General features: G+C 42.5%; 1 protein-coding gene across 2 annotated transcripts in view; it reads right to left on the minus strand.

Moving 5' to 3' along the window:
• Positions 1–16,747, minus strand: part of LOC118399926 (glutamate receptor ionotropic, delta-1-like) — a 464,169-nt gene that overhangs the window by 41,430 nt on the left and 405,992 nt on the right. For both annotated transcript variants that reach the window (XM_035796154.2, XM_052476005.1), the window contains exon 11: positions 15,642–15,963. In XM_035796154.2, coding sequence (XP_035652047.1) covers positions 15,642–15,963 — 322 coding nt within the window. The remainder of the gene's footprint in view (positions 1–15,641; positions 15,964–16,747) is intronic.

Here is a 16,747-nt window from a genome sequence, read left to right on the forward strand (position 1 = left end):
AAAGAAGTTACAGGTCTGTGAGAGCCAGACGTCTTGCTTGTTTGTAGGTGACCAAATACTTATTTTCCACCATAATTTGCAAATAAATTCATAAACAAATCCTACAATGTGATTTTCTGGATTTTCTTTTCTCATTCTGTCTGTCATAATTGAAGTGTACCTATGATGAAAATTACAGGCCTCTCTCATCATTTTAAGTGGGAGAACTTGCACAATTGGTGTCTGACTAAATACTTTTTTGCCCCACTGTATATACAATGAGTAGGTGTCCAAACTTTTGACTGGTACTTTGTGTGTGTGTGTATATATATATATATATATATATATATATATATATATATATATATATACATACACACACAGTACCACAGTACCAGTCAAAGGTTTGTACACACCTACTCATTCCAGGGTTTTTATTCATTTGTTCTATTTTCTGCATTGTAGAATAATAGTGAAGACATCAAAACTATGAAATGACATATATGGAACCATGCAGTAATAAAAAAAAGTGTTAAACACATCAAAATAAATGTTATATTCTTAAAAGTAGCCACCCTTTGCCTTGATAACAGCTTTGCACACTCTTGGCATTCTCTCAATGAGCTTCATGAGGTAGTCACCTGGAATGCATTTAATGCATTGGTATTTGGGTTGCGAAGGGTCGGAAACGTTCCAGTAAATTTCCTGAATTTTTCTTTTTTGTGGGATACACAAGGCAATTCAAGGTCTTGTGACATATTTTGGTTAAACTATCCCGAATTCAATGGAATTTCAACTCTCTGCATGCACAGTGCATTCTTCCATCACATGTGCAGCGCACTCTTCCATCACATGTACAGCTGATTCTCAAGATCTTGCACACTAATGAGATGCTATTGAGCCCACACTACTACACTGTCTGAGCCAAGGACACAATGCTTTCTGGTAAGTTTTGATTACAATACTGGGTGGGGTGAATATATTTTATATGACATACATGATTTTTTGTTAACTAGTAAATAGTAGCCTACAGCAAAGTGTGTTTAAATCATTTCTAAATTGTTAACTTCTGCTAGTTAGATTTTGCTACCATGTGGGTTTTAGCTTGCTTGAGCCTTCTAACTGAGGAGTGTTAATTCACCTGTTTCCATACATGTTTCATTTAAAAAAATGTATCTTACAAATGAGTTTAACCCTTTCACACGTACCATCACACTGGGTGTGATCGTTCTACAGTGGTCCCTGAAGCGTACGATCACACCCCGTGTGATTAGAACACTCATTTAGAATGCTAGTTTAGAACGGCAGTTTCGAATGACGCAACAATCAGCGTTTGAGCTGGCCACACTTTTGACAGAAACTATTTACACAAACACAGTCCTTACAAAGTTATGTCCAGAATGTCAGCAGTTTATTTTTGGATGCATTGTTCAGATATTCACAGAAGTAAATATAGCTTAACACAATCATCCTAACCGGAAAAATGTAGGCTACATTTGTCCTAGCGCTGAGGAAAGATTGACCCAACACAAGCAGTCATTTTTTCTAACTCTCGGCTGACGTAAACTACAATATGAATTAGCTAATAGCAATTACTATATATAATTAATCACATCACGGGTGAGCTCACCATTGATCGAAATAACTAGGTAAAACATTTTATAGAAATCGAAAGTAATCCGACGATTAGTTTCAGCGCGCAGCCATGCATTTTTTCCTCACAGAAACCGAAGATAATAAGAGAAGACGAGATGAGTATCACGGAGGCGCTCCGCACTGCTAAAGCTAACTCTCTCTCCTCTGCTCTCATCCTTCTAGACCTATCGGCTGCCTTCGATACTGTGAACCATCAGATCCTCCTCTCCACCCTCTCCGAGTTGGGCATCTCCGGCGCGGCCCACGCTTGGATTGCGTCCTACCTGACAGGTCGCTCCTACCAGGTGGCGTGGCGAGAATCTGTCTCCTCACCACGCGCTCTCACCACTGGTGTCCCCCAGGGCTCTGTTCTAGGCCCTCTCCTATTCTCGCTATACACCAAGTCACTTGGCTCTGTCATAACCTCACATGGTCTCTCCTATCATTGCTATGCAGACGACACACAATTAATCTTCTCCTTTCCCCCTTCTGATGACCAGGTGACGAATCGCATCTCTGCATGTCTGGCAGACATATCAGTGTGGATGACGGATCACCACCTCAAGCTGAACCTCGGCAAGACGGAGCTGCTCTTCCTCCCGGGAAGGACTGCCCATTCCATGATCTCGCCATCACGGTTGACAACTCCATTGTGTCCTCCTCCCAGAGCGCTAAGAACCTTGGTGTGATCCTGGACAACACCCTGTCGTTCTCAACTAACATCAAGGCGGTGGCCCGTTCCTGTAGGTTCATGCTCTACAACATCCGCAGAGTACGACCCTGCCTCACACAGGAAGCGGCGCAGGTCCTAATCCAGGCACTTGTCATCTCCCGTCTGGATTACTGCAACTCGCTGTTGGCTGGGCTCCCTGCCTGTGCCATTAAACCCCTACAACTCATCCAGAACGCCGCAGCCCGTCTGGTGTTCAACCTTCCCAAGTTCTCTCACGTCACCCCGCTCCTCCGCTCTCTCCACTGGCTTCCAGTTGAAGCCCGCATCCGCTACAAGACCATGGTGCTTGCCTACGGAGCTGTGAGGGGAACGGCACCTCAGTACCTCCAGGCTCTGATCAGGCCCTACACCCAAACAAGGGCACTGCGTTCATCCACCTCTGGCCTGCTCGCCTCCCTACCACTGAGGAAGTACAGTTCCCGCTCAGCCCAGTCAAAACTGTTCGCTGCCCTGGCCCCCCAATGGTGGAACAAACTCCCTCACGACGCCATTACAGCGGAGTCAATCACCACCTTCCGGAGACACCTGAAACCCCACCTCTTTAAGGAATACCTAGGATAGGATAAAGTAATCCTTCTCACCCCCCCCCCCTTAAAAAATTTAGATGCACTATTGTAAAGTGGCTGTTCCACTGGATGTCATAAGGTGAATGCACCAATTTGTAAGTCGCTCTGGATAAGAGCGTCTGCTAAATGACTTAAATGTAAATGTAAATGTAAATGAGTTTGGTCTGTTTGTAGTATGCATGTTGAAGGGGTGTGTCATCTACCGTCGTTCACATCCCACCATTTTAATTTCCGGAAGTCCTCAAAAATTAGTGAACTCTTACTCACCTCATTTTGTTATAACATCTTTGGTCAAACAGACGTGAATCGCAGAATGCATTGTATGTCAACAAACATGGCTACACAGCTGGAATTAGCTTAGCTCATCATAATCAGTACTTTGATGGAAACGCAGCCTGGATTTGAACCAGGGAGTCTGTAGTGACACCTCTAGTACTGATGTGCTGTGCCTTTGACCGCTGCACCACTTGAGAGTCATAAGACCATGGTAGCTTCAAAATGCAACACAAGATAATACTTCTCTGACGCATTTAGCATTGTTTTACAGAGCTAATAGAAGAATGTGGCTACATAAGCACGATTGACTATAACACCATAAAGGTTATAAAATGAGTAACGTTACCTTAAGTGTCCTCGGTGATAAAGAATATACTCAAATATATTATGCTCCATACATACAGTACGCTACAATAGAAATGTGGAATAGAAAATGTGAACACGTGTGCAGATCCTGTTCTGACGGGAGATGAGCAAATGTCTGCAGACGTGAACTGCACAAACAATTGGGAAGTGCTTGGGGAATTTTGTCCGTGTCAGAAATGTCCCAAAAATGTAATTATCCACAAAAGTAAAAATGACTATTTTTATGTGAATGAATGAGGAGGCGGAACACACCTACATTCAAACTGTTTTTAGAAAATAAAAACTTGTTTGAAAATAATTTGAAATTGAAGTTAAAACAACCTATAAATATAAACAGGCTGCGTGCTTTAGTTTGAGGGCAGCGCGGATAAAATGTACTGTTATGTATCAATCACATTCTGGAATGGAGAGAACATTCTAACATCACGTGCATAAAAAAAACTCACGCTGGGGCGACCGTTAGAGATATTTGGAACTCACGCATGAAAGGGTTAATCGAACTGCTTAACCCTTGTTAAGCCGCCACTAAGTTACATTTTTTAGGGATAGGGGGCAGCATTTTCACTTTGGATGAATTGCGTGCCCATAGTGAACTGCCTCCTTCTCTGTCCCAGATGCTAATACATGCATATTATTATTACTATTGGATAGAAAACACTCTGAAGTTTCTAAAACTGTTTGAATTATGGTCATGCGCATTACTCATGATATCGTCATGCGTTCCATTACTCTGTAGACAAAAACGAATGCTCCGGTTGGAACGTTATTGGATATATATGATAACAACATCCTGAAGATTGATTCTCTACTTAATTTGACCAGTTTATTCGACCTGGAATATAGCTTTTTGAAGTTTTCGTCCGAGTTCGCCTGGACCGGCGCCAGCGTTTGGACATGTGAACTAAACGTGCTAGCAAAAGTACCTAATTGAACAAAACAACGATATATTGCGGAACTAGGATTCCTGGCATGGCACTGCATTCTGATGAAAGATCAAAGGTAAGGAAATATTTATGATGTAATTTCGTATTTCTGTTGACTCCAACATGGCGGAGAAATGTTGTGTACTTCTGAGTGCCGTCTCAGATTATTGCATGGTATGCTTTTTATTGTTGCATGGTATGCAGATTATTGCATGGTAAGTTAAAAAAAAATCGTACACAGCGGTTGCATTAAGAACAAGTGTTTCTTTAACTATATGTAAAACATTTATCTTTCATCAAAGTTTGTGATGAGTATTCTGTTCTGTTATATGACGTGGCTCTCTGTAATTACTGTAATTACTCCGGATATTTTGGAGGCATGTCTGAACATGGCGCCAATGTAAACCGAGATTTGTGGATATAAATATGCACATTATCAAACAAAACATAAATGTATCGTGTAACATAATGTCCTATGAGTGTCATCTGATGAAGATTATCAAAGGTTAGTGATTTGTTTTATCTCTATTTCTGCTATTTTGGCTGGGAAAAATGGCTGTGTGTTTTTTTTTATTTGGTGGTGATCTAACATAAATATAACAAAATGTTTATCTTTCATTTGCTGTATTGGACTTGTTAATGTGTGAAAGTGTAGGGGGGTTAACAGCAGAGAAAACCTCCTAAATTATATTTTTAAAATTAGAACTTCGACGACTTCTCATAGAGTGGCGCCAACATCAAAAAAAGCTAAACATCGCCTTTATTTCCATGAAAGCTGTACACAACCAGGGTACGAAGATTGTCTTAGGGTCATTTTGGACCCGGCAGTTATAAAATAATTTCCATGCCAATGAGAAATTGAGATTGTGTGCTACTGATTGAACTCAGACAAAACTAAAATTGTCTTGTGCATGTGCAGCATTGTTCACAGACAATATTTACAAATTCAAACAAAATAAAAATGTCATGAAAGCATTGTTCACTAATGAGGAATGCAGGCAGAGGCAATACAGGTGCTGCAGATGACAGTCCCCCTGGTTCTCTCTTTGCCAAAGCAATGAGTGGACGTTTCAGTGCCCAACAGGTTTTAGATCAGATTTTTTTCAGATGTCCAGGAGGAACTAGAGAACAATTATTTAGAAGAGGAGGTATCTGAAGAAGAAGATGGGGAAGAATACAACCCAGAGCATGATGTATCATCTTCAGATGAAGAAGAAATCCACACATTTTTGTCAAAGAACAGCAAAATAACATGGTCCTTGTCACCATATGACAACCAGGGCAGGATGGCAGCATAAAATATCAATAGGATGACCCCAGGGCACACAAGACATGAAGTTGCCCATGGCTAGGAGATTGCCTCAACATTCTACATGTTCATCACACCAGCCATCGAAAAAAATCATCCTGGATATGACAAATGTGGAGAGTTTCCGTAAATATGGAAAAAACTGGAAAAGGATGGATGAGATTGACCTGCGTGCCTACATAGGGCTGCTAATCTTAGCTGTGTGTATAGGTCCCGAGGTGAGGTTACATGTACACTCTGGGATCCAGAGAGAGGAAGGGGGATTTCAGTGTCACGATGCAACTGAAAGTCTTTCTTAAGAATGTTACGATTGGATAACCAAGAGTCAAGACCTGTAAGACACGTGAAAGACAAACTGACGGCCATAAGAGAGGTCTGGGAGAAGTGGGTGGAGCATCTGCCATACCTCTACAACCCAGGGCCTGAAGTAACAGTGGATGAGCAACTGGTTCCATTCAGAGGTACATTTTTATTGTCATATCTGTAATGTAAGTGATTTTCACTGTTCATTTTATGTGTTGCTGTAATATCATTGATTTATGTTTTTTTTTTCCTGTGGCACTGATACTAATTACTGGAAGTAATCTCCTTTGTTAAAAGGTCGCTGTCCTCTCTGGCAGTATATGCCCAGCAAGCCAGCAAAGTACAGCATCAAGAAATGGGTGGCCTGTTACGCACAATCCAGCTACACTTGGAAGATGCAAGTCTACACAGGAAAGCCGGCCAGTGGAGGCCCGGAGAAGAACCAGGGGATGCGGGTTGTGCTTGATGTGACAGATGGAACCCCACTCTAGTTTCTTACCTCTCAAAGAGAAACAAGAATGTGGTCCTCCTGAGCAAACTGCACAAAACAGTTGAGATCAGTGATCATGAGGACAGGAAGCCAGCCATCATCCTGGACGACAACCACAACAAAAGAGGTGTGGACAACCTGGACAAGGTGATTGGAACATACAGCTGCAGGAGGATGACTGCCCGTGAGCCCCTGGTCATCTTCCATTACATCATTGATGTGTCCTCATACAATGCCTTCGTGACATGGAACGAGATCAACCCTACCTGGATGCCTGATAAGCGGAACAAGGGGAGGGTGTTCCTGGAGCAGCTGGGAAAGGAACTTGTAACCCCACACATTCAAAGAAGGGAGTACCTCCCCCACACAGCAGGCTCTGTAGCACTTTGAAAGCTGTTCAGGGGGCTGAATCTTGTCCTCATCCACCTGAGGCTGCAGCTGAGGCAGGCAACAGGAGGAGATGCCAATTCTGCCCCCCAAAGAAGGACTGTAAAAAAATACTATGTGCTGCACATATGAGAATACATCTGCAAAGTCCATGCACACACACTTGCATATTGTCCTACATGTGCTAATTAAAGATGATTGATTTATGTTCTTCACATTCGGTTTTGTATTTTTTATTTAACCTTTATTTAACTAGGCAAGTCAGTTAAGAACACATTCTTATTTTCAATGACAGCCTGGAACGGTGGGTTAACCAGTTAAGACTAGGGCTGAATTACTGCCCCCTTTGGAGGAAGTGCATGCCCATAGTAAACTGAAAATATTTTTTCCCAAAATTGCTAATATATGCATATAATAATTATTATTGAATAGAAAACACTCTAAAGTTTCTAAAACCGTTTATGTCTGTATGTAAAGCAGAACTCTCAGGGCAGCCTTTCTCCCAAACTCTCTCTTGTCAAGAGAAAAGTTGGGTCAACTTTGACGTCATCGCCCCCACCCTTCCCAGGCAGCTACCGATCTGGGAACAGTATGTATGTGTTCAGCGCGATGCCTGCTTTCAAATGGCCCGTTCATTGTGAGAATCACGCGAGCCCTAGTCGTTTGGCGGGACGAAAATGTTAGTGTCACTCTCAAATACATGCACTCTATTGCGTGCGGCCGATTTGGGGCACGTTCTTTTCCAAGTAACAGCAATTGAAGGCGGTTTGTCTGTTCACGCTGATCATTGTTTTACATGTTAAAAACATCATAAAGCTCGATTCTGCACATAGTTTGACCAGTTTAGTCGACATATAATATGTAAATTTGAAGTTTTGATGCGCAAGAGTGCGGGACCAGAAGTAATTTTGGGTGCATTTCAGCGGAAGCTGTTAGCATATGCTAATACAGAGACACACAACGTGAAACCAAACGATGTATTGGGTAAGTATGACTCCTTCTACGTCTTCTGATCGAAGAACATCAAAGGTAAGGGAATATTTATGTGTTTATTTTGGGTTTCTGTGGACTCCAAACGTAGAGGAGACATACTGCTAATATCTGAGCGCCGTCTCATTGTATAGCCAGTGAACGAATTCTGTAACCTTAAAAATACATGTAATACAGCGGTTGCATTAAGAAGAAGTGTATCTTTGTAACTATATGTAGAACATGTATATTTAGTCATGTTTATTGCTTGTTATCTGACGTTATCTGTCGGAGCTATCATCATTTCTCCGGACATTTGAGTAGCATTTTTTGAAATGTCGTCATTGTAAACAGAGATTTATGGATATAAATGGCATATTATTGGAAAAAAATGTTTTATTGTGTAACATGTACTATTACTGTCATCTGATGAAGATTTTCAAAAGGTTAGTGAATGATTTATTTTTTAATCCTGCTTTTATAATTTTATATTTTCTGGGACAAAATGGCTGCCTCTCGTCTTTTGTTTCGGTGGTGGTCTAATATAAATATGTGCTATGTTTTCGCCGTAAAACATTTTAGAAATCTGACTTGCTGGGTAGATGAACAAGGTGTTTATCTTTCATTTGAGCTATTGGACTTGTTAATGTGTGGAGGTTAAATATTTCTAAGAATATTTATTTGCATTTTGTGTTATGGTAATGAGCTTGAGCCGTAGTCACGATACCGGATCCGGGATGGGTCGCCGCAAGAAGTTAACTGCCATGTTCAGGGGCAGAACGACATATTTTTACCTTACGGTTAACTCGTCCAACGCTCTAACCACCTACCTCTCATTGCACTCCACGAGGAGCCTGCCTGTTACGCGAATGCAGTAAGAAGCCAAGGTAAGTTGCTAGCTAGCATTAAACTTATAATTATAAAAAACAATCAATCAATCCATCATAATCACTTGTTAACTACACATGGTTGATGATATTACTAGTTTATCTAGGGTGTCCTGTGTTGCATATAATCGATGCGGTGCGCATTCGCGAAAAAGGACTGTCGTTGCTCCAACATGTACCTTAAACATTAATGCCTTTCTTAAAATCAATACACAAGTATATATTTTTAAACCTGCATATTTAGTTAATATTGCCTGCTAACTTGAATTTCTTTGTGTCACTTCTCTTGCAACAGAGTCAGGATATATGCAGCAGTTTGGGCCGCCTGGCTCATTGCGGACTGTGTGAAAACTATTTCTTCCTAACAAAGACAGCCAACTTCGCCAAACGGTGGATGATTTAACAAAAGCGCATTTGCGAAAAAAGCACAATCGTTGCACGACTGCACCTAACCATAAGCGTCAATGCCTTTCACCTGTTGGTACCAGGGGACAGTATTTTCATTTTTGGAAAAAAAAACGTTCCTGTTTTAAACGTGATATTTCTTCAGGACAAGATGCTAGAATATGCATATACTTGACAGCTTTGGATAGATAACACTCTAACGTTTCCAAAACTGTAAAGATATTGTCTGTGAGTATAACAGAACTGATGTTGCAGGCGAAAGCCTGAGAAAAATCCAATCCGGAAGTGCCCCAGGTATTGAAAGCGCTGCGTTCCAATGAGTCCCTATTCATCTGTGAATGTGCCATCAACGAGCTTACACTTTCTACGTATTCCCCAAGGTGCCAGGTGGCGTGGCGAGAATCTGTCTCCTCACCACGCGCTCTCACCACTGGTGTCCCCCAGGGCTCTGTTCTAGGCCCTCTCCTATTCTCGCTATACACCAAGTCACTTGGCTCTGTCATAACCTCACATGGTCTCTCCTATCATTGCTATGCAGACGACACACAATTAATCTTCTCCTTTCCCCCTTCTGATGACCAGGTGGCGAATCGCATCTCTGCATGTCTGGCAGACATATCAGTGTGGATGACGGATCACCACCTCAAGCTGAACCTCGGCAAGACGGAGCTGCTCTTCCTCCCGGGAAGGACTGCCCGTTTCATGATCTCGCCATCACGGTTGACAACTCCATTGTGTCCTCCTCCCAGAGCGCTAAGAACCTTGGCGTGATCCTGGACAACACCCTGTCGTTCTCAACTAACATCAAGGCGGTGGCCCGTTCCTGTAGGTTCATGCTCTACAACATCCGCAGAGTACGACCCTGCCTCACACAGGAAGCGGCGCAGGTCCTAATCCAGGCACTTGTCATCTCCCGTCTGGATTACTGCAACTCGCTGTTGGCTGGGCTCCCTGCCTGTGCCATTAAACCCCTACAACTCATCCAGAACGCCGCAGCCCGTCTGGTGTTCAACCTTCCCAAGTTCTCTCACGTCACCCCGCTCCTCCGCTCTCTCCACTGGCTTCCAGTTGAAGCTTGCATCCGCTACAAGACCATGGTGCTTGCCTACGGAGCTGTGAGGGGAACGGCATAAATCTTCCTAGAAAATCTTCCTATTCATTAAAATCACAAGTGAAATATATTGGAACACAGCTTAGCCTTTTGTTAATCACCCTGTCATCTCAGATTTTCAAAATATGCTTTACAGCCAATGCTAGACAAGCATTTGTGTAAGTTTATCATAGACTAGCATAGCATTATGCCTTGCAGGCAACCTTGTCACGAAAATCAGAAAAGCAATCAAATTGAATCGTTTACCTTTCATGAACTTCGGATGTTTTCACTCACGAGACTCCCAGGCAGATAGCCAAAGTTCATTTTTTCTCAAAATATTATTTTTGTAGGCGAAATAGCTCTCTTTGTTCTTCACGTTTGGCTGAGAAATCGCCGGGAAATTGCGGTCACCACCACGCCGAAAGATATTCCAAATTAGCTCCATAATATCGTCAGAAACATGGCAAACATTGTTTATAATCAATCCTCAAGGTGTTTTTCTAATATCTATTCGATAATATATCCGTCGGGACAATTCGTTTTTCAGTAGCACCGATTGGAGTAATGGCTACCTCTGTATTTTACGCGAGAATCTCCCTCGGAGCCACCATGTGACCACTTACGCAATGTAGCCGCCTACGGCTATTCTTCAACAGAAATGCGTAAAACTAAGTCACAATGCTGTAGACACATTTACATTACATTTACATTTAAGTCATTTAGCAGACGCTCTTATCCAGAGCGACTTACAAATTGGTGCATTCACCTTATGACATCCAGTGGAACAGCCACTTTACAATAGTGCATCTAAATCTTTTAAGGGGGGGGGGGGTGAGAAGGATTACTTTATCCTATCCTAGGTATTCCTTAAAGAGGTGGGGTTTCAGGTGTCTCCGGAAGGTGGTGATTGACTCCGCTGTCCTGGCGTCGTGGGGGAGTTTGTTCCACCATTGGGGGGCCAGAGCAGCGAACAGTTTTGACTGGGCTGAGCGGGAACTGTACTTCCTCAGTGGTAGGGAGGCGAGCAGGCCAGAGGTGGATGAACGCAGTGCCCTTGTTTGGGTGTAGGGCCTGATCAGAGCCTGGAGGTACCGTTGCGTTATGCTAATTTGTGTCAGGCGATGATACTGCTTTACTCATTTCATATGTATTCTATGCTACAGTTATTTAGTCAATGCCACTCCGACATTGCTCGCCCTAATATTTCTATTAGGGATGCACGATATATCGGTGAACATATCGGAATAGGCCAATATTAGCTAAAAATGGCAAAATCGGTATCGGCTGATTTCTAGTTTAACGCCCCGATGTGCAAAACCGATGTCAAAGCTGATGTGCATACTTATTTAAGTATAAGTATAATGACGCCACGTAAAAGTTTGCGCTATACGTGCAACACAGCATTCCTAAACTAGCCCACAATGTCTGCTGTGTGGATCGAGCAGTCATTTGAAAGAGTAACACAATTTCTGCGAAACAACTAAAAGGCTAATTTTAAAGCCAAGATAATGGAATTCATTGCCCTTGACATTCAACCATTCAGTGGCCAATCACGGCCATAATGTGATACAGCCTGGATTCGAACCAGGGACTGAGATGCAGTGCCTTAGATCGCTGTGTCCATGTGTGTGTGTTAACTATTTACCTGTACTAGAATGCTTAAAAGGCCACTAAAATTGTAAATATCGGTTATCTGTATTGGGTTTTTTGTCAAGGAAAATATCGGTATCTGCCCAAAAAATGTAATATCTGTGCGTCACTAATTTATATATTTCTTAATTCCATTTTCTTTTTAGATTTGTGTGTATTATTAGATATTGGGAGGATCGACGCTGGAGACGAGAAGCAGGTACAGGGAGAACATTTAATAAACAACCGACATGAAAAAGGACAGAAACAGCATCTGGTCAGGGGGAAAATAACGACATCAATGCTGACACAAGGAACAAAGTGAGGAGCAGACAAATAAAGTGGGGGTAATCGACAAACTAATGGTGAGTTCAGGTGAGTCCAATGTTGGTCAGCTGTGCGTAATGATGGTGACGTGTGCATATAATGAAGGGCAGAGAGGGAGAGCGAGAGCAGGGGTGACAGATCGAGCAAGGAACACAAACATTTCGCTACACCTGCAATAACATCTGCAAAATGTGACCAATAAAATGTGATTGCTATTATAAACTGGTTACAAACGCTATTATAACAGTAAAAATACATGTTTTGTCATACCAGTGGTATACGGTCTGAAATACCTTGGCTTTCAGCATATCATCATTCAGGGCTCAAACCACCCAGTTTATAATTCACACCAAGGCTTTGTGGTTATGGAGAGGGAGTGTTGGAAAGATCTTTGAAATGGATGTAAATTAAACTGACTTGACTTTTTGTGTAATGAAAAGTAAATGTGTCTCTTTGTCTATGTAAGAGACATTTGGGAAACTGAATGTACTGAACGCAAGCTTGCAGCGGAAATACCAAAACATTCTACAGATGAGCGAATCAGTGGATTCATAGGAAATATTTCTTATTAGAGAGAACTCCTTTTGACTCTGATCCTGGCTCAGCTGACATGCCTGTAAGTGAAATCGGAAAGCTGATCAAGCTGTCATGTGACCGAATGCTCCAGACAAAGCATTCATGGGTCACTAGGGAGGAGTTTTGGTTCCTGACTCAAAGGGAATACCCTGCAGTCTCCCCCCGAGCATTAAAACCCATGGTACCCTTCACCAGCTCATATCTGTGTGAAGCTGCATTCAGTGCTCCCGTCTACATTAAAACCAAATATCGATCCAGGTTGGATGTGACAACAGATATGAGGAGCTCACTGTCGTCCATGCCCACTGACTTTGAGACGCTCCGACGTGACACTCGTCAAGCACATGCATCCCACTAGTGGTGGTGAAATAAGAGGCATTATGTCAGACTAATTTGCACTTGACTGTCATAACTCCATATTAAAAGTATGTGATGTTGAGTTGAGAACTCTATCAGAAATACTGTTAGAATGTTTTGCAATTGAATGCCATAGCCCCGAATAAACAAGTTAACATTAGCTGTTAATTACATACTTTTTTTACACTTGGTTGGGGTCGCAATAATTTTCAGATATCAAATTGGGGTCGTGGCCCAAGTCTTTTGGAAACCTCTGATGTACACCTTCTCACAATCATCCACAGTGGCTGTCATATTTACCAACACATTTACGTCATCCTCCAAAGATGTGAAAAGGTCAACAAGTGAATATAAAAAAGTGAAGATTCCTAAAATGTGGTGGGGCTTCGGCTTAAAAAGGCTGCCTGGCAAAGTGCTAGATCCGTGGTCACCAACCTTTTCGTCGAGATCACTTTCGCAGTCAAAAAGCAAGCTGAGATCTTACTGTTCAGATTATTATTTTTTACATTACCCTCACAACAATTTTGTAGGAATGAGGTTTGGGCAGTAGGCCTAATACATTATCACAGCATATTGGCTATATGATTGGCCTGCCAATATTGTTAATCAGACAATATTATATTTCACTAAGCGAGCTTTGATAACAAAATAGATCAGTTGGGTTAGCACTTTCTTTTTCTTTTTTACTGGACTGATGGTACCTGCATCTGATGGTCAAGGAGGTCAAATCACGACGTCAGTAATCTTCAGGTTGAAAAGTCGGAGCTCTAGAAAGATGCCAGAGTTTCCTACTTGGAATTCCGAGTTGGATGACCACTCAAAACAATTTTTCCCAACCGCCTCTCACTGTCCCTGCTCTCTCCTTCCTTTCCTCCGGTGAGACTGACCAGAGAGAGGGGACACGTCTTCCAACTGATGGCGAAACTCAAGTCGCACTGCATCTGCCTCATGCACAAATTCATGTTGTTCCTCTGACCAGAAAAAGTTAAATATTCCTTAATATTAAAATCGACACGAGTTTCTAATAATAATAAAACGCAGGGCTATACTTGGCTATACTTGGATACTTGGCTACTCATTCATTGCAGCTGCAGCCCGAGCGGAAGTATGGAGAAGTGCGTTTTGTAATAGTGTAGAATAAAAACAGTGACAGTGCTGAATATAAACCTAAACATGAACTCGCTCATAAAAACAGCAGCTCTTTGCTGTATTTGTTGACAGTCTCTCTTTAAAGTGATTAAATCTTACGTATTAAACTTGGCTCTGCCAGGGCCATGGAAGCTCTGTAGCCACGGTGATTTGAGCTATCCGATTGGGCAGCTCAGTAGGTAGGCTGGATTTAGTCACAGATTTGGGTAGGCGTTGTTTCACGGGAACACTTTGCTTACCCGGTGCCGGCAGCAGCTCAAAACTATTTTAAAAAAGGAGCACACACCTTGATCGTTCATTGGCTTTTCTACAGAAATATTTTGTGATTTAGGAATGCCTTGAAGATCGACCAGTCGATCGCGATGAACAGTTGGCGACCACTGTGCTAGACACTGTTGAGGGTTTAACAGTGGTTGCTGAAGTAGTCATTTATTCACAACTGAGATGCCTGGATCCGGACCAGACTCAAAAACCTGATATTCTTTGGGTCAAAGGCACCTTAAAACGCTAGAGTGGGAAATGGGCTCCATTCTTCACATGAAAAAACTCTGCTACCTGTATGTGTGGCATTTAATAGGGACAAAACTAAAGTATTTTCTATTGTTTTTATGTCTGGTTATACACTGACTCTTTCCATAAATGACCATGTGAATCCAGGTGAAAGCTATTGTTGATGTCACTTGTTAAATCCACTTCAATCGGTGTAGATGAAGGGGAGGAGACATGTTAAAGAAGGATTTCTACATTTTCAAATCCTTTAAAACATGGAATGTGTATGTGTGCCATTCAGAGGGTGAATGGACAAGACAAAATATTGAAGTGCCTTTGAACAGGGTATGGTAGTAGGTGCCAGGCGCAACGGTTTGTGTCAGGAACTGCAACGCTGGTGGCTTTGTCACGCTCAACAGTTTCCCGTGTGTATCAAGAATGGTGCACAGCCCAAAGGACATCCAGCCAACTTGACACAACTGTGGGAAGCAGTCAACATGGGCCATTGTCCCTGTGGAATTATTTTGACACCTTGTAGAATCCATGCCCCGATGAATTGATGCTGTTCTGAGTGCAAAAGTTGCTGCTAATGTTTGGTAGTGTATACCTGTCTATCTAGACATATATGGATCTATCTATCTTTGTGTCATATTGCTGCCAACGGTCAAAAGTCACTGTTTTGTTGTCAGTGATATTGTACCAAGTAAGCATTTTACTGCATATGAAGCGACTTTGATGCAAGATGCTGGTGTCCCTTCTTTCCTCTCTTGTGATGCCACAGTACCAAGCTCACCTTGCTGCACAAAAGCTCCATAGACAATCCAGATGGCGCTCTGGAGGGAGGTGGACACAGAGGTGGCCTGGTGTCCCCCTGCAGGACGCACCGACTGGACCCGCCTCAGGATGAAGATCATGACACCAACCACGGGGATGGCGGCTGCGATGCACGCCCAAACGGCCAGGTCAAAGGGCGCCAGGAGAGAGAAGATATTGATCTTCTCCTCTGACTTCCTCATCAGAATCCCCACAGAGTAGTCCAAGTAGCGCTTGCTGAAATCCACCACACTCTCCCTCTCTGGAGTTATAGTGATGGCTGATACTGCCAAGTCTGCTCGCTGTGCATGGATAGAGAGATAGATCAGTTACAGCCTTGAAAATACATTCAAGCTGTTGGTTCTGAGATAATACTCTGTTTGTTGATGTTTGCCATTTCATGGTCACAGAAAAAAAGTTATCACTGTAAAATAGCTGTCTGTTGTGGCTTTTTCCTTCGCTCTTTCCATTGTTATGTGGGCTTGAAACTAGAACTATTTCACACAGCAGAAGACCATGCAGACCTATAGAGGCCAGACAGATTCCACATGCCAATTAACTAAATTATTTTGTCAGATTTACAGTCCACATGTTGCTAGTATCTTTTTTTCTAATTTCACAGTGGTATCAACGCTGGTTGTGGACACCTGCTGATAGAGTGGGACCCTATGACACAAATCATGTCTGGATTGTTGGGATAAACACTATCTCAAGGCCATAATCAAAGATAAATTCTCCCTTTGTGAAGTGATAATGTCCGCAAAGTACTGTTAGCGTGAAAGGCTGGAAAATAGTTCACCTGGGCTGCATTCTCTGCAGAAAGTTCACTTACAGGAAATTACAGGGACTTACACATTGCACTTCAGTCTTACTTCTACCGGTGATTCTCTACTCCATTGGGTGATTTAATTGTTCCCTGCCCACTCACTGCCCTACTGTTAGCATTGTTAGCCTGCTGAGTTGAAGCCCCTCCTGCACTGGTTACTGCTTTGTGTGGAGCAGCCTGATTGTCAGCCTGATGGGCCAGGCTGTAGTGGAGCCACTCTGATGCAAACATCATTGGCCTTAACAGATCTGCCACAATAG

The sequence above is a fragment of the Oncorhynchus keta genome, chromosome 2 (genome assembly GCF_023373465.1).
Source record: "Oncorhynchus keta strain PuntledgeMale-10-30-2019 chromosome 2, Oket_V2, whole genome shotgun sequence".
NCBI classification, from domain to species: Eukaryota; Metazoa; Chordata; class Actinopteri; order Salmoniformes; family Salmonidae; genus Oncorhynchus; species Oncorhynchus keta.